At 48.0% G+C, this 20715-nt stretch overlaps 1 protein-coding gene across 31 annotated transcripts in view; it reads right to left on the bottom strand.

Moving 5' to 3' along the window:
* Window positions 1-20715, bottom strand: part of Tcf7l2 (transcription factor 7 like 2) — a 189393-nt gene that overhangs the window by 49161 nt on the left and 119517 nt on the right. For 10 of the 31 annotated variants that reach the window (XM_051146799.1, XM_051146802.1, XM_051146801.1 and 7 more), the window contains one exon: window positions 18954-19094. The exons of the other annotated variants lie outside the window; for them this stretch is intronic. In XM_051146799.1, coding sequence (XP_051002756.1) covers window positions 18954-19094 — 141 coding nt within the window. The remainder of the gene's footprint in view (window positions 1-18953; window positions 19095-20715) is intronic. 31 annotated transcript variants of the gene reach the window in all.

The raw sequence follows: 20715 nt of genomic DNA, 5'->3' as shown, positions 1-20715 counted from the left end.
AACAAAGGATCATAATTTCTCACGGTGACAAACGGCTGTCCTTGCAGAACCCCCTTAAAGAGACCCCAGCCACCAGCAGTGTGCCCAGCCCAGCTGACTCTCCTAGGTGGTAACACCCCACTCTGTAAGACTCAAGACTTCATAGCCAGTGACCACGTAATGAAGTGTGGGGAAGGGGAGGGTTATAATAGTGACATCAAGTCACTTCAGTGAGTCAGAAATTGTGCTGATGGCAAGAGTTTGAGGTCAGGTTTTGATTATTGAGCAAAAAGACCCCTGTCATTCATGGGGCCTCCAGTTAAGTACTACCGTAGCAATATGACAAAAATCAGATACTGGGCCTTTCAGCTCAGTGTAACTTACCAGGGGAAGCAACAGTCTAACACTATTTGGAAGGAGGGGGGGTACCCATTTTTAACACCAGCCATGATAGAAACTCACCTGCAATGCCTTCAAAAAAAAAATCTTCTTCATCTTCATTTTAAAACAAAATAATAAGGAGGATCTAAATATGTGGGCCTGGCTAAATTCACCTCTCTGAATTGACCACTCATGTCTGCACGCCAGGGACCAAGGGACAGTAGGAAGACATGATGGCATCCCACAAGTCCCCAGTTTCCATTAAGGGACACATGACAGCTTTGTGGATTTAAACTTTCGTGTGTCATACGAAGTTTAGGAAGGCTGCCGCAGAGAGTTGCCCAAATCCAGGAGGTTGATTTGTAGTCTACTTAAGTAAGCACGGGGAGGAGACTTGTTCAGCGCACGTGTGATACTGGAGAAATTAGGAGCACACATGCCTAAATCCAGGCTGCCTCGGGGGCTTCCTGAGGCTGCAGCGAGGCACTTTAAGAAGGCTGGCCTTTCTGAGCAGAGCCAGTCACTAGCTAGAGAGGCATGTCTCCCTAGCCCTAAAAACTCTGCTGGCTAAGAAGGAAGGCAGGGGATGTGTATGTGCATGCAAGCACATGTGTGAACTCACCCCGCCGTACAGTGTCAAAGCAGACTTAACAGACGTGACAGTCTCTGCCTCCTTCCTTGTAAACACACCCAGAGGGTAACACACAATGGGCACATCCAGTGAATAATAAAGTAAAATTAAATTATGACATGCCTCCACCATAGCAACAACGCCCATTGGCTCTCACAGGGTAAGAAGCCCTGGCAAGGTTCCTGCCACAGTGTGGAGTTGGGAATGCACTCGCACTAGGCCCAGATGGAAAGCATGTTGCAATTGCCTGCCTGAAGCCGACTGGGAAACTGGTTTTGAATGCAACCAAGCATCTTGGAACAGTCTGGACTGTGGGTTGTTTTTCAAAATCATCTTGTTTTTGTCTAGCACATCTCTTCAGGAAGCTTCGCAGAGACTATTTCTCATACTGAAATAAAGCCACACATGGCAGCAACCCCACTTTTCAGGCGGAAAAACAGACGAACACAGAGAATACGGAAGAACTGGTCTAATGATCGTCGGATAGTAATTTCAACACGCGAAGAAGAGGAAGGAGAGGAAGAAGGAAGAAGAGAGAAGGAAACACCTCTCCTGCTGTCTCAGACCTCTCAGACTCTCTTGTCCTTAAGGCTGACCGCTTTGTTCGCCCAGTCCGGAAATACCACACAGCCAGATACCCCATACTAAACTTACGTCAGCAAACCAACTAAGGGACAGTCTTGCCCTCAGTGGGCTCAGGGTCTTGAGATTCAGCACACTGTCACACAGCCAACTAATCTCAAACAGAACCAGAGTCCAAAGCCCAGTTCCATCAGTTATGGTTCCCCAGAAACATGAATGAAGAGCTTGCTTTACCTACATGTTTGGGGGCAGGCGGGGCGGAGGCCTGGGGGCAGGGGGAGGGGTGGAGGCCTGAGGGTTGGGGTAGGGGTGCAGAAAGGCAGGGGAGGACTCAAGCTTTAAATTGCATTTAAAAGGCAAAAACATCTAAATGCTACACTTTGCTGTCAGATTATCTAACCAGGGGCTTCTATGGAGCTAGAGAACAGGGACTCCATGTCAATCAGGCCCCATTTGTATCCAAAGTTTACCGTAACTCACAGAGCTCTTCGCTTCTTTCTACAGCTTACTCGGAAAAACTAGGCTGCAATTGGGACAGACATACTGCCAGCACTCAGGCAGTATTTATAAATATCAATATTAATTTGGATTTTTTGCCTCTTTTAAAAATTTATTTTTACGTTTTAATTTTTTCACCCTATGGATATAAGTGCTATGCAAATGTGTCTGGTGCCTGCAGAGGTCACAAGAGAGCATTGAAACCCTGGACCTACAGTTCCTGATGCTTCTGAACATGGTGTGGGTGCTAGGTCCTCCGTAAGGGTAACAGTACTCTCAACCACCGAGCCATCTGTCCAGGCCCCTGGACCTCATGTCTTTGACCCAGTACTTAGCTTGGTTCGTGTAGCACTCACACATTTGGTTCAAAGTTTTATAAACTACAACAACGAAAATGACTGGCATAGACACACAACATTTTTAGCTGTTTCCCAACTACAAATTAGGTAAAATATATAGATGCTTAGGGCCCAAGAAGCAGCAATTAGAATCTACTTTGCCTTCACTGTAATTTGAGGGAGCCAGGCTTGTCCAAAAAAAAAAAAAAGCACTTGTACGATCAATGAGGTATGCAAGTTTAAAACGCGCCTACTGTCATGCCAAGTATAAAAAAAAAAAAAACAGAACCAATTAAGCAAAAAAAAAAAAAAAAAAACAGAACCAATTAAGCACTGGTTAAATGCTCAATAAATACATGATGCAAGAATTTATACCTAAAAACACCACTACTGGAATATTGGGGAGGGGAGATGCTAAAAGAAAAAGGAAGAGAGGGAGGTATCAGAGGGGGTGGACATCAATGTCTCCCCAGTAGGCAGTATCTCAGGGTTGAGATTACAAATTCTTTAAATACAGCTCCTAAAACCCACTTCTTTAAAAGCAACTATTCAAACAGCGATGGGCTCACACAAAAAAAGCATGAGAATCTAAAACAAAAACAAAAACAAAAACACAACAAAACCAAAAACAATTGAAAGGTCATTATTATCTAAAGAGATGCAGTTTTTTCCAAAGACGGGTCCAATTGGACCCTACAGAGATCCATAAGAATTGATTTTTCTAAGAGGAGGGCTTCTGAAAGCCAGAGGAAGAAGCAAGGAATTACCTTGCTTATTAAAGCAAGGGCAAAGCAACTGGGTTTAAGGTTTCCTGACATGTCTTCAGTGGTTTCAACAACTGGCCTTTCTAAGCACACGTATGGCAAACCCATTTTCTGATGGTTTGTCAGCATCTTCAAATAAGAGCCATTTTGAAAAGACTTGGTTTTATTACACATTGGATCTGAGCTATGGTTTAGTTGGAATATTAAAATTAGCAATGAACCAGGTAAGATAATACCACGTTTCAGAAAACAGTGAGTACCACTGCACTAAGTTTCTTACTCGGGAACTGGATTGGAGGGTTTCAACTTTCAGTCCTAAAGCCCTATACGGCCGTCTGCAAGGAAGCTGCATATGTGAGCACCTTTCACAAGCATGCATCCAAATCCTGCATCATTTCCAGGATGTTAACCCCAGTACCGTTCCAATTTTACAGAAGGCAAAATTAAGGTTGCCAAGAATACACCTCCAAGCCTCTAAGCTAACACAGGAAGTGAAGACTCAGAGTTTGAACTCCAGTACTTCCTGGTTGCTCTTCCTAACCGTGTGTCTACCTTCCTGTAAGTCAACACTATGTTGCAGAGGGTCACAGTGGGAAATGCCTGCGTGGCAATTCTAAAGCTACAAAATATGCCTGCCTCTATTGACCAGTGTGTTAAGTGCTGTGTGCACACAGTAAGCTGTTGGCAGGGATTGTAGCCGGCTCCTTTACTAAATGAAGGGACAGTTGGCAGGTATGGTGTTGCCATTAATACAGATAAACCATCAATAGCCTATACGCCTTTTGATTTTTAAATAAACAAAGGCTGAATACTGTAATTAAGATCAGAAGAGCCTCGGAAGGCCATATGGCCAAAGGCAAGCAGAATGAAACTGCCGCCAGCAGGAATGGGGGAGTTTTGTTATTCCTAAGGTGGAAGAAGTGATTTTTAACAAATGTTTTCTCCCCTCATGCCTGGAGAAAAACTGACCTCCCTGCAGAAATGATGGCTGGGAATCAAGATGGAAAAATGAACAACCTGTGACCCAGAGGCAGAAAAGACCTTGGTATGCTGATACTTGTAGGAAATACCACATGCATCCTGTAGGGGGCACACCACGGCATGTCCTGTCTAAGAGGGTCTTGCCATCTTTCTGATGCTGGGGTGTTCAGGGGACAATTAAAACCTACAAATGCTGTGCGGTCAGCACAGTGGCTGGGCACACTGATGCCTGGGGGTCCCCAGAGTCTACGCCTTAATACTTGGAAAACAATGACATCTCTATGCCCACAATAGCTTCAGCGTGAGCCCCTCCTCCCACAATAGCCCCATTCAATCCCCCACCATGAGCAATTGCCCCAAGTTTAACAGCCTGTGTTAGGGGGGCAGCAGCCACAAAAGGAGGTGTTTCCAGGTTCAGTGAACATTTTACAGCCATTCATCAGAGGAGGGACAAAAGGGACTCCCCACTTCACCTCAGGCAGGGCATCTATCCCACCAAAGAGCAACCTTTTTGTGATGGGGGCAGGGGACGCACTGCTTAAGGATGGTTGTGCAAACATGCTTCTGGGTTATTTTTGTCTCCAACTGAAGACATCTGCATAAAAATGAGATTCTTTTGTCCCACAAGAAGGACCAAGAGGGATCTTTTCGGGGGGTGGGGGTGTCGGGGGGGGGGGAGGAGGGAGTAAAAGGCGTCCAAATAAAGATGAAGAAGGTTGAAGCTGGGAGTCTAAATTACACTCTGGAATCTTTATTAGGAAAGTGGGCCACATTTTCCTTTACTTTACATTTTTATTGGGGTTCACTGCGACTTTTATTACAGAATCTGGTGTTGGGTTTGTATACCGGCTTTAATTACTGAGTACCCTGCCAGCCACACTTGACCAACACAGGCTGCTATAGGAAGCATTTCCCAGGACCCAAGGGCCTGACTCTCCTAATCGCAAGCCGAATACCTCAGTGTCTTGACTCCATCAGTCAACGGTCAGTGCTGTGCTAGTTGGTTAATGAGGCCTCACCTCAGTTAGTTGCCTACTGAAGTTACTTTGGGGACAGCTTTAGTGCATACAAAGTGCTAAGGTTCGACAGAGCATAAGTCATCCCTCCCCCTCAGAGTGACACCCACCCACCCCTTCACCCTGCCAAGCTGAATTAGTCATACTAAACATAGTCTGCTGCCGACGAACTCCTCAAGCTTTGGCAAGCAGGGCCCAGCTGACATTCCGGGCCCAGTTTAACATTACATAATGGCTCTCTTCATGGGCCACAAGTCAAAACAAACTTGCTGAACTCACCCAGGGCATCAGCCCGCTTCCTGGTTACAAGACACAGGACTCTAACGTCGGAATGGAGCTTTTAGAAAAGCTGTAAAAGTCACCAATGAACTGTAGCTTCGCCAACGGCATCGCAGCTACCTTGGTGACCTCCCTTCTCCCTCTTATGCACAATGCTGAGGTGAAACCTGTTTCCACATTTCTGAGCTGGTAAGAAGATCCCAGTGAGCAATTCCCTAAAAGAATTCCCAAACACCAGTCCTCAGGGAGAGAAGGTAGCAGGGACAAACTAGCGCTCATCTCTCGTAAGGATGTGGTTTCTGTAGCCTCAAACTCATAGAGATGCTCCTGCCTCAGTCTCCTGAGAGCTGGGCTTACAGGTGTGAGCCACCATGTGTGACATGCTTTGCTAAGTGTTCCTAAAAGCATCGTCATTGCTTGTAGGGTTTCTAGTTTTCCTTACGCATGCGTCCTAGATCTCAGCTTCCTAGTTGCCTTTCAGCAGAGGTGACTGTTTTAATTCCAAATCAGCATTGTGAGCCCCTGACATCATCTAGGGCACCCAAGAAAAGCAATGATTTCCAGAGGGAAAGAAGTGAACTCATACGGGGACACATCATCCAAGGAGGAGCCACAGCTTCCGCTAGAACCCGGATGTTGCTGGACACAAAGCACATCTGCCGACAGACAATAGGGAGTGGCAGGGTGGGAAGAGGCAACCTGAAGGGTGGATTTCTTTTCTGGGTGCCTATGTCACCTGGTAATGTGGCCCTGGAGTCTGACAGTCTGCTCTATCTGCAAGTTTCGAGACAGAGAGGCCTGACAGTTGTACACTGTTGCTAATTGCCTCTTACCAGTCTCTAGGTTTCTTCGCACACTTCCCTCAACCCACCAACTATGTGAACAAATTAAAATTACTCTGGCTGGCATTAACTACGCAAAAGCCTGTCTGGTGTGCTTTTGTATTTTTAGGTCACTCCAATAAGCCCATTTCCTTGTCTGCATTATTTTATCGCCTTTTCCTAGGAGTCCAGGCCCAATAAATCTCTCATCCCACTTGGACACAAACCTAACCTGTTAGGTAACATTCACTTTATTACTCTCTGCTATCTGTTTATGTACAGGGCAGGCCCCAGTCATCTCCCTGAAGCACCTTTTCTCTTTAAATCCTGAAGACAACAGAGGAGAGTCATCACAAAACCGGTGACTAGAATCTCATAGACGCCTCGCCCTGATGTAAATGGATCCTCCTTCTTACATCACATCCAAACTTGTGCTTTCTAGCGTACAAGGCTGGACCATTCACCTACCGCCTAGTGGGTCTCCCTCTGACAGGTAGCTATAAACCTGGATCCGTGGGGACCATTCACCGACTGCCCAGTGGGTCTCCCTCTGACAGGTGACCATGCACCTGGATCCGTGTGGACCAAGAGAGGAAGAGCAAATGTTTGGCATTAAAGAGGCAAGAATGAAAATAAAGCCAGAAGCCACCAGAATGGGCAGATGGTTCAGCAGGACCATGGCCGCTGCGGACGGTGTAGAGTTGAAGAGGCAGAGAAAAGGGCCTTGTGGTATCCAGGCTCTGTTCAGACACAGAGTTCTGGTATTTGCCAGAACCTTGAAAGGGCCATTTGGCCACTCCAGTGTAGCTCCACAGCCAAAGCCAGTGACATTGAGTGTGTTCACACAGGTGGAGGGGCTCACTGCGGCGGAGCTCAGAATCCTAGAAGCTGACATGGAGGGGTCCTGCCGATTTTCCCCAGAGAAGCAGGCCTGGGAGTGAGCAAAGGCTCCATGGGGGACAATGAAGAACTGAACTCAGCCTGTGACTTCAGCTACAAGTAAAGGGTCCCTTTTGCTCACACCTTTCTCTTCAGGGTAGAATGGTACCAAGCACTGAGGACAAGATGACATCCTATGAATTGGATGTCATCCAGGGGCTGCCATCCCTGTCACATACATTCCTTGGCGATTAACAAGCTCTGTCATGTGAATATTTTATTAATTTCCAGACTCACACCTACACCGAGGAGGAGGAGGTCTAGCCTAGACATGCAGGGTTTGACGGCCTACAAGTGCCTCGTGTCCCCATGCCTTCCACTGAGCTTTTACTCACCATTTGCCAAGTTCAAATAGCTCCCCAGCCAGCCAGGAGGGCAGAATACAGTCACCCAAGGTTACAAACCAGATAGGTGGACGCTCAGTCTCAGGAGCAGCCAGGGGAAGAAGTCTGATGTTCCGGAGACACTCAAGAGCAAGTTTGGCATGTGTATTTGTAAACCATCTGAATAGCCACCAGGGCACTGTGTCCTCTGACCCTCAGCTGTACAGTTAGTATGCAGCACCATGGAACACAACACTCACTCTCTGAGGGATCTGGGTGGGAGTGGGGGGTGGGGAAGGAAATCGTTCCTAATATAGTGACCCAAAAGGAAACAAGAAGAAACAAGAGGCTGGGAGATGCAGTGAGTGGTGTCTAAGACCCTCCCCCATCTCCCACCCAGCCCTACTCTTGCTTGTTTCTTGATACCCTCCCTGGTATCCAGATGAAAACAATTAAGTGCAGGCATTGCTCCACAAGGGATGTTGGCCTCTGGCTATGAGAAGAATAGCATCAAAAAATTGCTTGCCAACAAAGCATAAACTTAAACAAGTCAGGATGGCATGAAGAGGCCACCCCACAGGAGTCATCACAGATTGGAATCAAAGCAACATGACTCAGAGTGGTACAGGGAGCACAGCACCCTCCAGTGGGATGTTCCTCCACTTGCAGGGGGATGAGGAAGTCACCAAGCATCCCTCTGCCCATGTGAACATTTAGAGGGGCAAAGAGAAGGTGTGGACAGAGGCTGTCCAGCGGATAGCACGGATTCACCTCAGACTCCGGCCACCCTCTTGGAGCCATGGATGTGCACAGACACACCCCCCTCCCAAGTTGATCTATGATCGGTGGCGTGAGGTGGGGGTGGGGCGATCATAAGGCCCAGTCCTAAGGAGTTGAGAACACAGAAGTTTGCCTAGGCCTTTCCTCAGTGACTTGGTCCATATGATGGGACAAGTTGTGGCGGTGCCAAGACCAGATCTTCCTCTTCCTTGTCCTCATTGGCCACCATCATGAGGACTGGAACGCAGCCCTAGAAGGACCACACACTGTGCAAATATGGGCTTTGAGCTCTGAACGCTCACGCCCACACAAAAGACATACCATTAATAAATACAGAAAATATAAGTGCCCTCCCAAAGCCATCTTGGGCACTAGATTCCCTTCCTTCATGAGCAACCACGAGAACCTAGCCCAGGCCAAAAAGGAGTTAGAGACCAAGGCCCCCCCATGCCCTGGCATTTACATGCCCAAAGCGCTCCCTCCAAAACACTTTCAGCCTTAAGCCCCATTTTAATCATCCCACCCAGCGCCCCCCTTTTTCTCTTAATTTGTGGGAGCCAAGCAATTTTTTTTACTGTGGGTGGTAACAAGAGTCAAACTGTTTCTAATTACTTAAAAAACAAAACCACACACACAAAACAAAACAAAACTCCATGTTGCCAATTGTTGAGAGACTCAGAAGCCACAACTTCCGGCATAGGGACTGCTCGCCCAACCTCCTGTCCCAACTGGCCTGGGCCAGAACGTCTGGAGAGCATGTGTGGTTCTGCTCTGAGCTTCTTCTGCAGCATGCCACAGGGCAGAAGGGATGCGGGTACCCTGTCTTGGAAAACATCTGAAGCCCCAGGCTTTGACTCCTTAGGCCCTAAGAATTGCTCTCAATGGAACCGTGGACAAATCACTAAATAAATAAATAAATAAATAAAATTGTGTTAGCTTCCTTCTTATTAAAATAAACGGTTGCTACTGGGTGGGAGGATCAAGCGGGAATTCTACAGAACGGGACTTTAAAACAAAATCTGGGATATAGAGTAGGCACTCAGGAAATGTTATCCACTGTCTTATTCATACACGAGGTCAGGGGAGAATATTTGTGTCTGGCAGAGCTGAAGGAAGAAGCAAGGGCATGTATGAAAAGAGCACAGTGATTATGGGGAGCTATTTAGGGGTTGAAGAGATGGGGGTCTTATTTTGTTCCTGATGCTCCTGAGCTCTTTGAGTTCAAGTAGTCCTTTCACCTGAGCCTCCAAGAAGCTGAGAAGCTGAGATATCAGCTGGTTTCCACACACATCATCTGCCTGCTCAACTCTCTTCACAAAGCGTGGTGGGAGCAGGAGCTTCCTGGCTTCATAGATAGAGAGATTTAGCGTTAAACAGGCTCTGTGAGGTGCACTTGGTGGACTCTGCCAGCCACTGGCAAGGTTGAGGCTAACTCTCAATGCGACCAGCCGCAGCCAGGGGCCAGCACCACATACTCTCCTATTAAGGGTAATGTGTGTCCTTTCACAAAGGGCCTGCTTGATTTGAATTATAATCTTATTCCAGCAAGCAGGGTGGCGCACACCTGCACTCCCAGCATTCGGGAGCTGAGGCAGGGGCATCTTAAGTGGATGCCCACCTCACCTACATAAATTGCATACAACTTCAGGCCTTTATTAGTAACTCCAAGTAACATGTGGTTGCTTTTTATGAAAAGAAAAATCCACTAAGAAACTATCCAACCAGAAGAATCGAGGAAGCAAGGCTTGTTTACTTTCCTGCGGCTGACCTGGAGCTGGGATTATAGCTCTGTGGTCCTATTCCTCCACCACCACCCCCAGAAGACCAGTATAAACCTCTAGTGACCATGGTCCACTCCTTACTCCGACTTGCCAATAATGCCCAGAGGGTGGCAGCGACTTCAACTGCAGCCAGCCATTTTTGTCAATGAAATCCGAAGCCCAGCACCTTTCAGCTGGGAGGATGAGAGGATTCTTTGCTGAATTTTTCTAAAGCAAATATTTAGTGCTTTTATCTTTCTATGATGCTCTAACATGTTATCTGTCACACAAATGGGGGCAGTGGGGCTTCTCTTGTAGGTGTTTGTAGAAATGGCATCACATTTCCAATACTCCACTATTAATCAGACAAATGGCGACCTCGCTCAGAGCATTGCTGGCCATCCTGCGCCCTGCTCTCCAGACAGGTGAGAAGCAGAACTGAACTGATGCCACAGCCGGCTTCCTACCGAGCCTGCAACAGCCCAGTCAGGAGCTAAAGGTGTGCCTCTGGCTGATGGACTCATTGCTCGCTAGACACCCACTGTGTGTGTGTGTGTGTGTGTGTGTGTGTGTGTGTGTGTGTGAGAATTTATTTTCTTAAGTGCTGTCCTCTCTTGCATCTGAAAGGTCTTCTTCCCCTACAGAACCTGGCTACCTTTGCTTTGCTCCTCAGTACCCATCCTCCCCATTAGAAGCCACAAGCTGGGACGAGAAAGTTGTCCGGCATGCACAGACTGTGGTCCATGTGCCTTTCCCTGCTTCTGAAGGGGGTTTTTAGAGGCAGAAAAGCTACAGCCTGTTCTGGATGCCTTCCTTCTCCCCTCCAGTCTCTGCTTCCTGCCTGGGTCACTGCTCGTGCTTCTCAGTCGGCTGCAATGGCTGGTCTCCAGGTAATTACAAAGGCAGGAATTAGATTGCACAAGCATTTACATGTGTGCGATTGCTGTTACCTTCCCTAGCCAAATGCATCATCTTCAGTTCACTCGAGTGTGACACTCGGAGCCGAGGACTTTTCAGGTCACTTCTCATCACTTCCAAGAGGAGGATAGCCGTGCAGATGGGCTCCCCCCTGCCTTCCACTTCTGCCTTAGCGTAACCTCTAGATGGCCGAGGAGGCAACAGCTAAGCTTCCCCAGGCACGAATCGGCTTGTCGGAGAACCTGGGTGGGGACGCACCAACACTGTAAGCATCTGCAGGTCACCAGTCTCCCAGTCCTTCCTTTCATCTTGCTGAAGGGACAAGTGAGGTGGCCTAAGAGAGCCAGGGTCAGGCCAAGAAATCTACAGACTGTGGTCCATCTTCACTTAAGACGCCATGCCCAAACCTTGGTCATCTACAGCAGGAGCAAAATAACAGATAATTCAACACAGAATGCTCCAACGATCGTTTCATTTCACCCTGCTGCCTCTGTGGATAGGAACAGCACATTGTCCTCACTAACGCCACCATCATCATTAGCTTGAATTCTCCTACATCCACAAGGTGACCCAAAACACTGTAGTGTTCAGGCAAGAACATCTCATAACGAAAAGCAGTAAAGGCCAGCGGGCATGCATTGATAACCAAGAAGCCAAGAGACACAGCAGGGGTTCTCTGTGTCCAGGAAGGTCTAGAGATGGGACAGGGCAGACACTGACATCAGAAGTTAAAAATGAGCTTTTGAGGAAAAGGAGCACGCTCAATCAACACTCCTACGAAATAAAAGCTTGAGGTGGTAAACGGCTGAGTGCACAGAGCCCTGCAAGCATTAAGACCCAAGTTTGATTCCCCAAAACCCACGTCAAAAAGCCAAACGTGGTGGTGCACACTTGTGATTGTGGCGGAGGGGAGCGCAAGGGTAACCCGGCCAGCCTCACGCAGGGGTTCCAGCCGTGAGCACACCTTTTAAGAAAAGAAAAACGAGGGAGACTAAAATGATACTAAATGCCCAAGGCTGGCTGTTCAGTCCACATGCATTAGAACACATGTACACACGCATGGGAACGCACACACACAAACACACACACACACACACACACACGGGGAACTTCTTAAAGACAAAGCCCATATCACCTGTACCCATAAAGGGTTGTCTAATAAGGAGACACGGACTATGTCCTGGTCATGAGTTGGGGGACAATAATAGGAACTTATATGAAAACTCATAGCTGTAAACCAAAATAAGTAAATAAAAGTCAATCTTACTGTATATGTAATAATTTCCTAATCACACATCTCAAAGGAAACTTTGCCTCACAACTTTATACCAAGTGTGCATGTGTAGTGAGTAGAGATGAGAGGATGACAGTTGCAGGCGCCCAAGCAGGGCAGGCCACAGGAAGGAGGACCCAGGGAACCTGATTTGAGGACATTTTGCTGTTCCAACACAGCAGGGCCAAAGCGGAGGAGGGAGGACGGAAGGGTCCCATTCTTCTTGGGTACAAACATATCCTACATCCTAAGAGTCTCAAGCCTCTTCCCAGACACTGCACCCCTGCCTAGAGAAAGGAAGGACAGGAAGTGGTTCACCTTCCTCTTAGGGCCATCCCACAAAGGGGCCCGCCTTTCTGGGGGCTTCTCAGGAAAGTGACATGAAGAAACAACCTTGTCCAGGAGACAGCCATACACCTGAGCTTCCCTACAGATGGCTACGCGTTTATTCTACTTTCTAGTCAGGGGCTTCCTTGTTCAGGGGACATAGAGACCTCTCACCTATCACACAAGCCCCAGATAAACACAGGCCTTCCTTTCAGGAACCTGGTGGGCAGAGCAGAGATTGAAAACACAGTGGCTGGATGCCTCCCAAGCACACCTGAGCATACCCTGCATCTCCTACCAAATCTGGTTCTCTCAGCACCAAGCCGCCAGCACCAAGGACAGGGTTTCATGTGGGGCCCACACAGTCTGCCAGCCTGAGTGGGAGCATGGTGGAGAAGTGAGTAGAATAGACAAGCATGCCCTTCGGTCACCGCAGGTTCTTCCTGCTTCCCTTGAATCTCATCTCTTCTTTCCCCACTGTCCTTCCATTCTGGAAGGAACTGGCTTTTTTTTTTTTTTTAAACAGAAACTTTCTGATCACAAACAAACAAACAAACAAAAAACTCTGAGAAAGGCTTTGCTTTCTAGTGGCAGTGGCCATGGAGGCTGAGAGCAGTCATACTCTGTGTGACACAAACATAGGGACAGATGTGTGGACGGACAAGACACACCTAAGGGTGTTTTAACAGAATTACAAACTTTGGCTGTACAAAAGCCATTTTCAGCCCAAGTAAAGGAGGCCAGAGGTGGGTCAGAACAGGGTCACCAGAACTCAAACCTGACTTCATCAAGGGACATGTGGCTTCTAGCACACTGCTAAACTGAAAACAAATCGAGGAACTATAGGGGTGGGGCGGGGGGGTGGGGGGGAATGGCTCAGTCAGCAAAACACTTGAGGCGCAAGCATGAAGGCTTGAATTAAAATCTTCAGCATACCTATAAACGTCCAGCACTGTATCCACACCCGTAATCCCAGCAGGAGGGAGGTGGGATGGGCAGATTTCCTGATACTCACTGCCCAGACAGTCTAAACCAACCAGTAAGTGCCAGGTTCAGTGAGAGACCCTTAAAAAATAAGGTGGCAAGCAACTAAGAAAGACACCCAAGAATGACTTCTGGATTATTCATACACATGTAAGTGCACACATGCACCAACGGGCAGGCACACACACACACACACACACACACACACACACACACACACACACACACACTTGATTTTTAAACACAAGGAAACAGGCTTGAAATGGCCTTTCGGATTCACGGCAGAAGAAGCAGAAGGCCTGTGTGAAGGACAGGGGATGACCACTCGTCTTTTATAGGCTCTTACTAAACTAGTAGCTGAGACAATAAATGCCTTTCAAATGAGGTTCATAGGACACAGGGAGAGGAGGAGGTGTGACAAGGGAGAGCTTTCACTCTGCTCTCACCACTGCTCACCCTTAATAGAAAAGAAAGCCTCATTCCAGAGTAGGGATGGTCTCCCTCAGTATCCAAGTCCAAAGTCTCTACTCTTGTGGCTTCACTAAAGAGACAGATAACAGGAAAGGACTCAGAACCAGATAGCCACACCATAAGAAGCAACGGAAAGGGGAGGGGGGAGCAGGAGAGCAGGGGAGACTGACTGGCAGGCACTGCTGGGGCCGCTGTGAAGCATCCCCTCCACACCACCCTGGTGCTGTTTGTACTCCAGGGGCCTACAAGGAATGGAGGACCTTAAAGGTGAGTTACACCCTCTCCATGCATCCCAGCCCGTGAGAAACCAATCCGTCACCTCACAGAATTATAAAAAAGGGAGCAAGCTGTCACCTAGAGGGCCTGAGTCTTATGTATTAATAACCCATGTCAGGAATGTGCAGAAATGTCAATAGCAAAGAAGGGGAAACAGAGGCAGCCACTGAGTTAGAGCCAAAATCTGTCCTGCTGGCACAAGCAACAGCCCTCCAAAACCTCACGGAACACAAGAGAACCAGCTGTCTGCCGCAGGAGAATTCCGAAGATGACCATCCCACACAGCTGGGGCTACGTACCCCATAGACCGGCTCACAGTGTCTATAAGTGACATCAATTTTATTCTAAGGAGTAACAGAAAACACGCGACAGAGGATGTGGAACATTGGTGGCATGGGATGCACCGTGCACCCGTACCCAGGGAGGCAGCCCCACTGAGCCATGAGCCATGCCGGGTGGGACTTCAGAGCACTTGGCAGAGAACCATGCACTCGTTTACCCTAGAAGACCATGGTCAAGAGCCAGGCGGTGGTGGTGCACACCTTTAATCCCAGCACTTGGGAGGCAGAGGCAGGCAGATCGCTGTGAGTTCGAGGCCAGCCTGGTCTACAAAGGGACTCCAGGACAGCCAAGGTCACACAGAGAAACCCTGTCTCGAAACCACCCCCCCACCCCCGGAAAAAAAAAGAAAGAAAGAAAGAAAAAGAGTCTATGCCCTGCGAGCACACATGGATAGGAGGAGGCGGGTTGCTGGCCAACTTTTGTATAGACGGATTCTGGGTTGTACAAGGAAGCCATGGCTCATACACATGGGATGGGGCAGAATCTCCAGTCCTTCCAACATGCACTTCTGCCATGTACACTACTGAGATGTGGAGAAGAGCCTTGTTTGCTTGGGAGCAATAACAAGTAACCCCTACCTCTAGAATGAACAGCTAGAAGGTAAAAGTCCTCCCTGCATGACACTTAGAGTCACAACAGCATGAGCCTACCTATGACTTCTGAAGCTCAGCTTCAGGTCACTGGAAGTTCATCCAAATATGAACCTGGAGTTATAACATAAAGATTTACACACACACACACACACACACACACACACACACACACACACACACACACACCATCCTTTCTAATATATACTGTGTGTAAACATTCATTTTTCCATATATAGGTAAAAACCAAAGAACTAGAAAAATGAAGTGATATCTATATTTGTTTTAAATGACGAGCAAGTGAAACTAAAGCAGGCTGTGCTGCCATGCTTTTTAGAAATCAGACATATAAGAAGCCACAGACTTATAGGATGTGGTCTAATAAACCTACAAAGAGTTTCATTTCCTCTCTCCACACTGGTCAACTCCCTGTCTCCATGGCTGGCTTTGCATTCGGAGCCCAAGTGTCTTCCCCCTTACACTTGTAGGTTGGGAGGCTGGTGAGTAAAGGACACCCCTAATTTGGCCCTTTCTGAGAACACATTAAAAAAAAAAAAAAGAAAGAAAGAAATCAAAACAGGCTCAATGCTACCCAAAGGGCAGGTCAACCAAAAACAAGAGCTGAAGAGACAGAGTGAGTGTACCGTCTTACTAGCCCCCAGGCAGTAACTAGAAAGTTTCTAGAGCCCCCAAAGAGGAAGGAAATGAGAAACGAGAGAAGGGTTCTGAGAAAGAACTATGTAGGAAGTGTGTTTGCAAGTATTTCAGTGGCGGTGAGGAAGCACGCACAGGAGAGCCCTCTTATCTGAAGGCTGTTGTGCTGTGTCACACCCAATTATTGTCACCATTCATCCTGTTAACAGCCGTGATGCAGGGCTCTGTGTGGCCAGCCTTAAGATGTACGTGACTAGCTAACTAGAAAGAAGTGACTCATGCCTGCCCAGGTGGGTATTGACTTTCTTAGTCATATTTACTCAACCAGTCTATCTACTGAATTCCCTAGAGGAAGAGATAACGAAGGTTCAGACCTAAACCCAGTAACAAGGAAGAGGAGGGAAGGAACAATAGGACTGATATGGAAGATCCCCTAAGCGGGGCACTTCAGAATCAAAAGCATCTCCCCAGCTCCCAAGAAAGCAGGGTGGCACACAGGACCACAAACAACAGTTTGCCCGTCATTAGGAGTGTTTTATGGTTCCCACTCTCTAGCTCCACGGAGCCAGGGCTCAGTTACCTCCTTTTAAAGAATGGGCGTACCCAGTGCCTGCCTCTTAAGGTTGCTGTTGGGGTCCAAAGAGTTAATTCAGTAGTATGGTCCTTTACAGTAGTGCTCAGACTGCAGGAAGTCCCTGTGAAATGTCAAAGGATCTCCCTGGGTACCCGGAGGAGCAAGCCTGGCCAGGATTCCATTACCAGGCTTTTCACACATCCAAGCATTGAATCAAGGAGGAACGAGAGTCTTGCCAGCAGAGGTGACAGACTCAGGGCTTACTGCTTGCTGACTGCCAGTCACCTCATTCCCCAGAGCCATTTCTAGCATGCTCACACCACAGGTTGGAATTTTCACACTCCACCAAAATTCCTGAAGTAGCAAGTACTAGCAGTGTTAAGCACAGTTTTCCATACAGGATAAAAAGAAAGTGTGCAGCACACAGAGATGAGCAGACCATCAGTGACTGGCCCATCAAAATGATGCTCGGCCATGTGGGATCTCCCAAGAACCCTGCCTGGGATAGCTTGGTTGAATGCACCAGCTCTCCAACAATGCGCTGGCTTTCTGTACAGCCCATGGAATAGGGGCACTGAGCAGTGTGGTAACTTGCTCACACACAACATCTTTGTGTTTGGCCTAGTCACAATCCATGGCTTATTCTTCATCTGGAAGTGTGGCTTTTTAGTCCTCCCTGGGAGAGAAAAAATGTTCAAGGTCCCTGGGGACAAGGTTCTAATCAGCTCCTACAAATCATGAGCTATAAGGAAGAGACCCAATCTTTCTGTTTCCGTTTCCTCATATCAAATAGGCACCTACTCCTCCTTTATCCATGTCTCAACTCTGACCAAAGGTTAACAAGTTACCTTGTGCCGGGCCTGATGGACCAGCCTTATCTTGCTAGACTGATGGGCTAGCCTTATCTGCCAGACCTTATCCTCCACTGTCAGAATGAGCTGCTATGCTCTGGAAAAGTTGGTCAGACAGGATCTGCTAAGAAAAGCTCTCACCAGGTCACAGCCACTGCAGAGTGGAGGCTTCAGTGCCCTGCCATGCTGAAAGCAGCTACACACACACACACACACACACACACACACACACACACACACACACACCTCAGGTAGTCATAGTGTAAGCATGGCCCAGTCACAGGCACATCAGAGGCAAGAGAGCCGAAACACCCCAGAGAGACATGGGTTTCAGCACCACTTGGATAGAGGGTAACCGTTAGACCATGCGCATTCCAAAGGGCACCACTCTAGGATCTTACCAACACAGGCTACAACACGGAAAAGCATCCCTTGGCTTTACAAAGCACACAGCCACGTCACGCACAATCCCAAATGCTGATGCTTTTAAAGTTTGTGAACGTGAATGGCTAAAGAAATTTATCAAAAATGAGATGACCAACAGGTCATCCGAAGCCCCGGCATGACATGCCTTCTACATGTCTTCTCCACCTTTCTCTGGTTCTCCTAAACAGCTGTCTCCTGAAGCAGAACAGGGGTTTAAACAGGGTCTCTTCCACAGTCTCCCTCTAGAGGGAATGTGCGTGCATGCTCCATCTCTCTCCAGGTGCTCCTTCGGCCGACTAGAGGATCCCGCTTCCTGACCCAGCATCCATCCGCTAGCACGCAGCACACACTCAGCACCTAGTAGGGACACAACTATTGGCTTAAAAAAATAAATAAATAAAAAGACTCTGCTAATTGGCTTGTGAATATTCATGAAAGCCAAAACATCATCTTCTATCTAAATCTAAGAGTTACTTTAATTTTTTTTTTTTTTTTCAAAAAGTCTCCATTGATGTTTGCTTTCCCGAAGATAAAAGAATGTTCTGGATGTTCTTTATTCTTAGGACTGCTAATTTGAAGAGAGCTGTCACTCTGGAGCGTGGAGTCGTGTGGGGTATTGACACTGCATTGAATTATTTAAAGGAAATTAACAATGCTTCCTGTCCTTGGAGAACAACATCTGTGGGAAGAGTCATTGGGTTGTGCCTGCCTCTGTTAGTCAGGCATCTTGTGGGGGTGGGAGGCATTTCTCAGCACCCTGACTTCGAAAAGAAAATCTATACTATAGACTGCTAATTGCTAGTAGCAATGGCAAAGTTGAAGTGATAACTTCCCTTTCCAGAAGGAGTCATAAAGAGCCCAGGAAATTACTTTGTAGGTTCAAGTTAGGAGAGTGATGTGCATTCTTGTGTGTGACGCTGGCTCATGTGGCCTTTACAAGCCAGCTGGGCATCACGCATTCACTGCAGCACCAGCTCCACCCTCTTCTTGTAAAGCTGTGATTTTATGGCTATGATTTCCCTATCAGTGGTCAACACGGCCAGACATCATGGTGCCTGAAATGAAAGTGACCCGAGGAGAATTCAGGCATGGAGGTGGATGCATGGGCCCTGCCCTCATGAGAGGTAAACTTTGGATGGGTGGCTTCATTTAAGAGCCGGCTTGTCTCATACCACCATTCTGCTCCAAGACCTACCTCCAGACACCAGGGCTCCCCAACCTTTTGTAAGGAGTGGCTGCTTTTCGCATCCCTGGAGACTTGCGGGCTGACAGTGAAGTCTGGGGGGGAGTAGAAGTGCGGACAGGCATGGCCCTGAGTGCAGCAAGGGAGGGGGCTCTGCTGCCAGGAAGAAAGGGGAACAGAGTGAGGCTTGGAGAGAGAGGGCCGAGTCACCCAGAATTGTCCACACCTCCCGGCCATGCAGCTGGGTTCCCTGAAGGACGACCTCAAACACAGCTCCCTCATGCAGCCTTCCCATGACGTCCTCCCCACCATCCCCAGCCATTCCCCTGATGAACCAAGTTGCTCCTGCCTCTAAGCAACCAGCCAGCTTGGGCCTTCTCTCCACTTACCTTACTGAGGCTTCTACTAAGATGAGCTCATGGCATTGCTGGCATTTGTACCTCACAGAGACATACACATATATGACTTCCCAAACTCTTTGAGCTGTTGAGGCTTCTGTGTTAACAGTCCTTTGTTCTCGTAGACCACAGTCATTGGACAGAAGCCACAATAGCACCACCCAGGAACCCCTCTATGGATCAGGTAGCCCACACCCATGTGTTCAGGAACAGTGCAGAAGGAGAGTCTGCTTAACGGGTGTCGGGTCCCAAAAGCTGGAGGGTAGGGACTGCCTTCTCCATCCAGGGCCCTAGAAAGGGCTTAGCTGACTGCCCTGTTAACTCTTGCAACCACCACATGAAGTAAGAGTGTTCCGCCTGCTTCACAGAGGAGAAAACTGACTCAGAGACGTTAAGGAGCCTGCCCAAGGTCACACAGCTGGTAAATGGTACAATAAGAACTGTGTTTAGTCAACTCCAGCGAACGGCCGCTGTGTAGACCTACATGCCCCAGTAGACGTCTGCTGAAGCTCCATTTACAGGGTAGATAACTTTAGTGTTAGAATTTAGGGGTGTGAAGAATAATCCAAAGGCACAAAGTGGGCTACATCGAAGGACAAATGACGTTCCAACTTTTTCAAGTTGTCTGTCGGTTCTGTGGTGCTCCTGGGGATTGAACCCAGGGTCTTGTGCATGCTAAGCAAGAGCTCTGCCACTGAGCTATATGTATCACCAGCACAGGAGGATGCGAGAGAAGAAAGAGGGTGACTGTATCTTTTATGTTCATGCAAAAGATGGACTGAGTAAACTCGCCCACCCCAAATGACTACACCTATCTCTGGAAGATAAATCAATAAAAACAAAGGGAAGATGGGAGCCACAACTCTTGAGCAGCCTACACAACCATCAAAACACCATCCTTCCATCTACTCTGGGTTGCCGTTGGGTTTTTAAACCATTCACAGGCAAACAGAGCCTCCCAGGTGACGGAGCCAACTGCTGGAGGCTGAGGACCTGTCCAGGAAAGGCAGCCAAGCGGCAGCAAGAGCACCGGCTTGCTATCATGGAGCAGGGCCCCCACAGCACTCACTGGTAAACTGGATGTGTCACAAGATGTGTGAGCCTGTCTCTAAGACCAGCCGGCTGTACAGTGGAGGTGACTGCATCTAGCTGGGTCTAGGGCACTGACTCACCTGAGGGGAGCACTGTGAGCTCACCAGTTGTTTCTGGGAGGAGTACAGCAGTGTGAGGGCTGAAAGCTTATCTTCTTGCTATGTTGGCTAACAAAGCAACAACCACAAGAAACAAGACTCCTGGGGGCAAGTGGCTGGAGAAGGGAGCGTGGAAAAGAAGTAACAGAGCTACCCAATGAGCAAGGCTGCCTTTAAATCCATTGT

The sequence above is a fragment of the Acomys russatus genome, chromosome 5 (assembly GCF_903995435.1).
Source record: "Acomys russatus chromosome 5, mAcoRus1.1, whole genome shotgun sequence".
NCBI lineage: Eukaryota > Metazoa > Chordata > Mammalia > Rodentia > Muridae > Acomys > Acomys russatus.
Note: the sequence above shows the minus strand (reverse complement) of the source record. Positions and strands in the feature narration are given on the sequence as shown.